The sequence below is a fragment of the Crocodylus porosus genome, unplaced genomic scaffold (genome assembly GCF_001723895.1).
Source record: "Crocodylus porosus isolate Cpor-Errol unplaced genomic scaffold, CroPor_comp1, whole genome shotgun sequence".
Lineage (NCBI taxonomy): Eukaryota > Metazoa > Chordata > Crocodylia > Crocodylidae > Crocodylus > Crocodylus porosus.
The window spans coordinates 113,161,027-113,169,519 of NW_017728943.1; the positions used below are offsets into that span (position 1 = coordinate 113,161,027).

An 8,493-nucleotide genomic window follows, 5' to 3' on the forward strand; every position below is an offset into this window, starting at 1 on the left:
GGGCTGAAGCCACCCCAAAATTTGCCGTAGTCCCCCAACCCCCCCTCCCAGCACTGCTACTGTTCACCCTGAGCACACTGAGGTCCAACCCCTGGTATAGCCCGGTGCAGCCCCAGCCTAAGCCCACAGTGGCAGCTCACATCCCTCTACACAAATCCAGGAGCACATGCCCCCCATGCCCTCCTGGGGTGCATGCTGTGGTGGGAGCCACCACCCTCTCCCTGTGCCGGGCGCCCCCATGGACAAGCCACTTGTGGCTGTTCCACCCCTAAAATCTTTTCCCCTCTGCCTATGAACTGATCCCTCCCAAATCAGGATTCAAGAACTTGTATTTTGTAAACCAGAAGCCAATGTGATCAGAGTTTGATGACTGGCGTGTTAAGGATGGAAACAGACATCACCCTGACATCCCATTTGTGCCGCCATGACATTTTTTATGATGGCACAAACACTGAGCAAACACACCCTGATATCCTTTGTTGCACCACACAAAAGGAAAATCAGTGGCACAACAAAAGGTGGTTATAGATTCCCTCCACGCTTTATTGCGGTGGACATCTATTACCACTGTGGCATTTTTCCCCACTTAGCCAGAACCATGGGTTTGGCTGGGCAGTGGAAAACCCCACTACCCCATTCAGCCAGACCTAATGAAGAGACTGTTGCTTGCTGTAGAAAAGCACTGCAGTTGCTACCCATCAAGCAGTTCTATGGGTAAACGGGATTTCAGTCTCTGGAACCTGCAAGCTAGAACTTTCCTAAACACTTATAAAACTGTCCCACCTGCTTTTCCGTCCATCTTAGGATCCATGATGACAAATTCTGGTCGCAGCTTGCTGATCCGGCGCCCTTTTAAGATTGGCACCAATCCCCCTAGGTATTCCAAATACAGTGTATAGCATGGACCTCCGACCTCAGGATCATCCTCTGTTCGCTTCATGGTGCAGTGCAGCCGCTCATTGCCAGCTGTTGGGTAGCTGACAAAATCTCTCATGTTGTTGGGGTCTGGGATTGGAGGCTTAAGTGAATAGAAAAGAGTAAGAGAAAGTTAGTTTTGTGTCACTCTTTGTCCTTGAGCTCAGCAATACCACCGTAATTAAGTGGAGTCTACAGATTAGAGTCTTGCATTGGGTCAAGTATCCATGGGTGACCCGCAAAGTGAATTGGGTTCAGGTGGGAATATGAACTACTTCACATTTTGCAGTTCGAGTACGGGTCTGAAAAAAAATGTTTCAGGTTAGCTTCAGGTAGGAATGTAAGCCTCACCAATGGCTGCTGAAAGATGTAAAAAAAATTAAAAGCACTTCACCAGAAGAAGCAGCACAAAGGACATCAAACAAAGAAGAAAGAATGGCTGCAAAGGAGAGCAAAGAAAAGAGAGGTCACACCCTGATCACCTGTCTTGGCAGGAGGTGGCCAATGGTGTCCTGCAGGGTTCAGTTCTTGGTCCTGTGCTGTTCAACATCTTTATCAACAATTTAGATGGGGATGTGGAAAGCACACTGGACAAGTCTGCAGACGATACTAAGTTATGGGGAAAAGCTGTCACACTAGGGAACAGGTTGTGGATCCAATTGGACCTGGACAAGCTTGAAAGGTGGGAGGACTGGAACTGGATGCAGCTCAATAAGGATAAATGCAGAGTGCTTCATCTGGGGAGAAGTAACCAGCAACATGAATATAGGTTAGAAGGAGATATCCTGGTCAGCATGATGGCTGAAAAGGACCTCAGGGTTATGACTGAATACAGGATGAACATGAGCCACCAGTCTGATGCTGGAGCCAACAGTTAATAACATACTGGGATGCATGAGTCAGTGTGTTGTAAGCAGGGCTAAGGAAGTGATACTTCCTCTCTACTCGGTGTTGGTGAGACCCCAGCTGGAGTACTGTGTCCAGTTCTGGGCAATGCACTTCAAAAAAGACATGAAGAATCTTGAAAGGGTCCAGAGAAGGGCCACAAGAATGATTAAGGGCCTGGAAGAAAGACTAAGGGATCTGGGACTGTTCAACCCGGGGGAGAGAAGACCAAAGGAGGACGTGGTGGCCATCTATAAGTATGTAAGGGATGAATATCGGAAGCTTGGAGAAAAACTATTCACTAGGGTGCCCCAGAGGAGGAGAAGGAGCAATAACCATAAACTGTTAAAGGATGGTTTCAAGTTAGATATAAGGAGGAACTTCTTTACGGTAAGGGTAACCAGTATCTGGAATCCCCAACTTTGGAAGTCTTCAAGAGGAGACTAGACAGACACCTAGCTGGGATCACTTGATCTCAGCAGTATTCCTGCCCAGAGCAGGGGGTTGGACTCAATGATATTTCAAAGTCCCTTCCAGCTCTTAATTTCTATGACTCTATGATTCTATGATCTTTTCTTTCATCTCCTTGGCAGCCATTTTGAACAGTAACTCACTGCTTCTTCCAGTAAAGCACATTTTTTTCTTCATATCTGTCAGCAGCTTTCCTGGAATTGAATGAACTTTAGATAAAGGCACCAAAAAGCCCCACCAAAATGCCCAATCTATACAGACACTACAGAGCCAGTTTGAACTAACGTGCTGCTGCTACCAGGAAAGTGCAGAGTTTTTTTTTCGTGTTTGTCAGCAGCACAGGTCAGGTTGTGAGTTTGTCTACAGCAGGATGGGTTGGTCCATGACTAAAAGGACTTGCTAATGTGGGTTTGGTTGTATATATCAAGTGCAGGTTCCGAAAGTGGGCCTTTAAAATCAGACCCACACAGGAGTCTACAACATATCAGCATTAGCCTAAACTAATCTGAGAACCACCTAGTTACATAGCAGTGAGAGAGACGTACCCGCTAGATGGCTCAAAACCTGTATACAGAAAATAAAAGTTAAGTAAATGATAAGCAGAAGCATGGTCTTCTAGTTAGGGTACTGGTCTGGGGCCCAGGAAATCTGAGTTTAATGCCCAGCTCTGCCACAGTTTCCTATGGGACTGTGGACAGGCAACATAAGTCCATTCTACACATTATATATATTACTAAATTAACTGGTTAACTGTGCAATAAATTTAGGCCAAACACATGCACAAAAATTATCATACTGACTATGCAGCTATAAAAAGAGCCAACCTGCTACAAAGTTTGTGCCTGAAAAGGTACAATGACTCTACAGCTGGTTTCTATCCAACTTTAATTTTAATGTGTAGAAGGGCCCTCAGGCCTTTGCCCTGTTAGATCCCGCAACTCCTTTCATCATTTGTAAAAATGGGATATAGTAATCCTTCTGTCATCTGCTTCATCTCTATAGATTATGAGGTTTTTTGGGACAGCGACAGTCTGATACTGAGGTTGTGCAATGCCCAGCACTGAAGGGCCAGTGGATGGTTCTGTATCATCAAAATGCTGCTACTGGTATTACTGTAATTATTATTACTGATAAACTGCCACATCTTAGTTTCTTCCAAAACAAATATAAAAGGGAATAAGAGCTGGCGAAAAAAAGAGAGAGAGTAAAGCTCGTCCTGGTGAATAGTGAGCTTTTCTATAGTAAAGTACATACTTTTAGAGATGGAAGAATTACAGCTACAGTATGTCATTTACTCTTTCCAAAGGTACCAGTTATAATATAACCCTGTGTTTTAGAGATTAACTCATTCCAAAAATATTTATGTACACAAATTACTAAACTAGCGATACACAAAATGCTTTCTCATAAACAAACCAAAGCATGATTCACCATGTGGCAATAATGGGTCATTATATAATGGATACAGTTTGCTCTCACTTAAAACAGTGTATGGTTGGATAGATTCCACTGGCTTCAAAGCACCTACTCCAGATTGACACTGTTATACCCAGAAGTTGAATTTGTCCCAATAAAATGAAACGGTAATAAGCACCAGCACTACATAAAATGATCAGATGCACCTAAGCACTTTATTTGCTAAGACCTCAGTTCTGGGATGGTATAAACAGTTCTGGGATCCACAGGTGTAGCTGAGGGCATGATCAGAAGACAAAGGGATGGACCAGATGGCCCTGCAATTAGCACTTGGTAAGCAATTCTGTTGATGATATGCAAAAAAGAAAAATATTCAGCTCATTTTCTCTTAGCTGTGTTGGCTCAGCAGGGCTAATGGGGCTAAGTGGCAATAAAATATTGTTTCTGTCAGTAATTTCAAGGCAGACAACTCTGGTAAGTACAGATATTTGGGGCTGCCTATGTATAAGCATCCTGACATGAAGCAGGGAGATAAGAGTTCCATTGTCTGTGCAGCTCCAACACAACCAATGTTAGACCAATTTTACCATCACAATGAGGTGGGTCTTCAGAAATCTGCTGTGAGTTGGCAGGCACCGTGAACTCACAGGCTTTTGCTTGACAGACCAACCATAAAGAAGACCTCACGGTTACAATATTTTGAGCCTTATTTTGTGTGCTGAAGCAGTGTAAACAAGTCCTTTTTATTTTTCATCTTCAGTCTCTCTCCTTTTTGGGTCCTCTTTTCTCACTGGGAACCACTGGGTTAAATTCTGGCTCCCTGATGTCAACTGGAGCTCTTTCATTGACTTCAGTGGGGCCAGGATATTCCCCCTTATCTCTTGGGAACACCAGAGTGAAGAATGAAAAAAAGGCTCCGATCTCTTTTACCTTGATTGTTGGTGTGAAGGCAGTGGTGAGGTATGAACAGAGCCGAGGAGGCAAGGTCAGTTTGCTGATATCTTTGTCATCTCGCAGGCAGCTTGCAATGGTCTGCTGGCACAGAAGCTGCAAACTGGAGACCCTGTGCTCTACTCGGACCACGTACAGTGCAGGGCCAGAAGCCATGAGCAGGCGTGAGTCCCTGTGGCCCCAACATATAGAGATAATGGGACGCTGTAAGGAAAGGAAGATTGTACAACTTAGCACAGCATAAGCTTTCTCCTGGACATTGGTGCAGCAAGATGCATGTTCAACAGTAACATTTGAATCCAGTGCCAAGGTTCTCCAAAAGGTAAATATAAGAGTAGCTTTGCACTGAGTTACTGTCACTGGCAGAAGGTGTGATTAGTCCGTTGCTGTTTCTGCCTCCCAGTCCCAAACTGACCGCTCCCCCATAATGCCCTATTACAAAGTATTTCCAGATGAAAAAAAAATCTAAATCACCATCATGGACAGGCTATACATACTGCCTTTTCTTCATCTTTTTGTTCAGTGATATAAATGTCCAAATTTATACCAATTAACAGAATAATGGTAAGAGATGGAACTGGATTGAGATTTCTGAGAATAAAAAGATATGGCAACAGCTAGATCAGGCCCTCCTTTGTACACTGTAACACAAGGATGTTACTTTGATATTCTTGGCTCTATGTTTGGGCAAATTTAGGACACACACACATTTAAGACAGCCAATGTTGCACCTGATTGTGATATTCTCTGATGCAGGAGTCAAGTAACATAGGTGGATTGAAAAAACAAACTGGTTAGTCTCATAACAACCAGCTTGTAGTGAGGTGTATGCCAAGACAAGGGCAATGTCATGCTTGAGGGCTAGAGTTGATTCCCATGAGTCCAATTTTCCCCAAAAAATCCTTGAAGCTTTGTCCTTCATAGTATGGAAGGGGCTCTCCATACTATCCTCTCTAAATCTTCTCCCTATCATGATGCCTCCAGAAAGCTATTGTGCCATGACCACTGTTTATTGTGCTTTAATAATTATCTCACTGTTAGCTGTGCTCTCCTTAACATCTGTTGTGTCCACCTGTCATCTCTTGTCTCTGTATGTAAGCTCATGGGGGCTGTCTTTTAATTGTGCATGTGTGTACTGTGTCTAGCACACTGGAATCAACAGCAACAGAGCTGAGAAACAAACTGTTTCCTCTGTGAATAATACTGCACAGCAGGCTACCGTGAGCACATTCTAAAAAGGCTTGTTTCTTCTTCTGAAGCATTGGTTCACAATGCTGGCTACAATCCTATGCCCAACGGACTAGGTCCTGTTCTTTAGATGAAGAATGGACACAATTTACTGAAAGGATGGAGATGTGTTAACATGGTCAATTAGGGACGTTTTATCCTTCTAATCAGAATACACCAAATAAGAATTAGCCACACACAAGGCAGGCATTAGCAAAGAAAACCAAGTAATCAGGCTTTTCCTCCCCCACCTCTGAAAAATGTGAAAGACTACACAACACACAGAAACCTGGACTAGATCAGCAAAAATGTTAGTAAGCCTCAGAGACAGACTTTTTTTGAATTGTGACTTTTGAATGTTTCAAGATGAGAAACCAGAGCAAACTGATTTTTATGTGAATGACAGGAAGTGCAACTGCACAATGCCACCTCAATGTTTATTTTCAAGATAAAGAGTAGGATGAAGCAACTTTCTACTGGAGAGAATTTTACCTGCTGTGCCATCTCAACCTGATTTTAAATTTCAAGGAAAATACTGGTTTAAGACAGGGCGGTGGGTGGGTGGGAAGTAGAGCAGTTTCCTTTTCAGTAAATCCAGGCACTGCAGACACACATACAATCCCATACCCACACAACACATCCTTGCATGGAGGTACGTATCCTCTGGCTGACTGATACACAAATGCAAAACAACAATATGTGAGCATTATGATTTTCACAGCAATTGCTAAAGGCTCTTTGTAGTGAAGAATGACACTTCAAAAGGAACCAAAACATCCCTGTGGTATCATGAGCAACCTGCTACATAGCCTGTCATCAACATACTTTCAGGGCAGAGGTTTAGTCAGTTCAAAATTCCATTTAATTTTGGATGCTTAAAAAACCCCTTGTTCAGTACAGGATGTTCTACAGTATGAGCATGAACCACATTTCAGGGCTCTACTGGCACCTCACACTGGTTAGGAACTGTGAGCTGGTCAGTGCAGCCCACAAAATAAGCAGGGTTGAATCGAGAGGGCACAAGGCAAATATACCTGAGGGAGATGTTGACTCATCCAGTGAAGCCCTGGGAGAGGGCACCAGTGGATGTGCAAAGGCATACATCCTACTGTAAGTACAGCTAGTACTGTAAATCCAACTACATCCCTTTGCATAAGTCAGTTGAGTCAATTCATATATATATAAAATGCTTAGATAGTGAAGGCACAACCACGATGAAGGTTTTCAATGATTTTCATAGATTAGATTTCATAGATTAGATTGTTAGGGGCTGGAAGGGACCTTGCAGATCATTGGAGCCAGGCCATGTCCCCTCCCCTGCGTTGCCCTGGGCCACGCCCTCTCTCTCTTGCACAGCTGGACTGGGGCTCTGCCATGCCTGCCCCACACACCAGATCAGGCCCACCAGTTGGATCCAGCCCACAGATGGACCGGGTACTGCCCATCCAGACTGCCAGGCAAAAAGGTTGGGTACCACTGGCTTAGAACATTTTCTTTTGAATATCCAGTGTTCTTTATACCAGGGGTATCAAAGTCACCTGTGTCCTCAGGCAGGATCCAGAAGGCAAGGAGCCTCCTGGGCCAGGTCCAGACCCACTGAGGGTGATGACGCCTGTGGCAGCAGCAGGTCAAGTGCCAGGGGAGTGAGAGGTCAGTACAGCCTTCACTTGCCCCTCCACCCTCCTACAGACACACATACCCAATGAGACTCCATAGCTGGGAATTTAGCAGCAGGCTCTGCCCCTGTCTGTCCCACCCCCAAAATTCCCAGAACCTCAGGGTCCCCTGTAGACCTCATGAAATGGCTCCATGGGACACATCCAAATCACAGGCCACATCTCTGACATCCCTACTCTAAACCATCAACCAGTCTCTGGGCTGGTATTGGTTTGTTGGGTGCTTACTGATGCTCCCGACACATTTTGCCAGAACTTTCACCAGGGCAGCATTTCAGCAGGACTGTTCTAATGTGCCCTTCATATCTAACATCCAGCATCACTTCACACATGAAGGGCTATAAGGAGTCAAATGAGGTACAAGAAAAAAGGCTTTATTATTAGGCACTGGAAAAGAGAACTGCCAGGTGTGACCTGACCTTTAAATGTATTGCTCAGATAAAGTCTCTCTGAAACGTGAGGATGAGGATCAATTACTGCAGTAAGTCTATTACCACCTGGCTACAGTGGTCTATCCAAAACCTATTGTGGAAAATGATTAGCCAGAGATGTTCTTACTCCTTGTAAAATATTCCACCGTGTATGGACTCTTTATTAAACTTTAACTTTATTAAACTTTATTGGGGCATACAAACAGATTTTGCCATAAACTGTCTTTTTTCCCCATGTTTGGTCATGTGTTCTTTGCTAGTAGCTGAGAAATCTGCGCTTAAATTCTGGTACTTCCACTACTGTTTTTTATCTTACAAAATCCCATTAGTTTTTATAAGAATCTCAGCCCTAAATATAGGGGTCTGAATGAATCTTAGAAATCAATAATAACATGGCCACATCTTGTGGCCTGTTATAAACTAGTCAGGGGGGATCAGCAGGCATTGGGGGAGTCACTGTTCCCCTGAGCACTGCCAGGAGTGACCAAGAATAACGGTCACAAGCTGGCAGAGGGTAGGTT

The 8,493-nt window shown here is 44.1% G+C and overlaps 1 protein-coding gene across 2 annotated transcripts in view; it reads right to left on the reverse strand.

The window, feature by feature from the left end:
• Positions 1 to 8,493, reverse strand: part of TULP4 (tubby like protein 4) — a 237,071-nt gene that overhangs the window by 24,448 nt on the left and 204,130 nt on the right. For both annotated transcript variants that reach the window (XM_019550023.1, XM_019550024.1), the window contains exons 8-9: positions 4,618 to 4,842; positions 784 to 1,018 (exon numbers count right to left, since the gene is read on the reverse strand). In XM_019550023.1, coding sequence (XP_019405568.1) covers positions 784 to 1,018; positions 4,618 to 4,842 — 460 coding nt within the window. The remainder of the gene's footprint in view (positions 1 to 783; positions 1,019 to 4,617; positions 4,843 to 8,493) is intronic.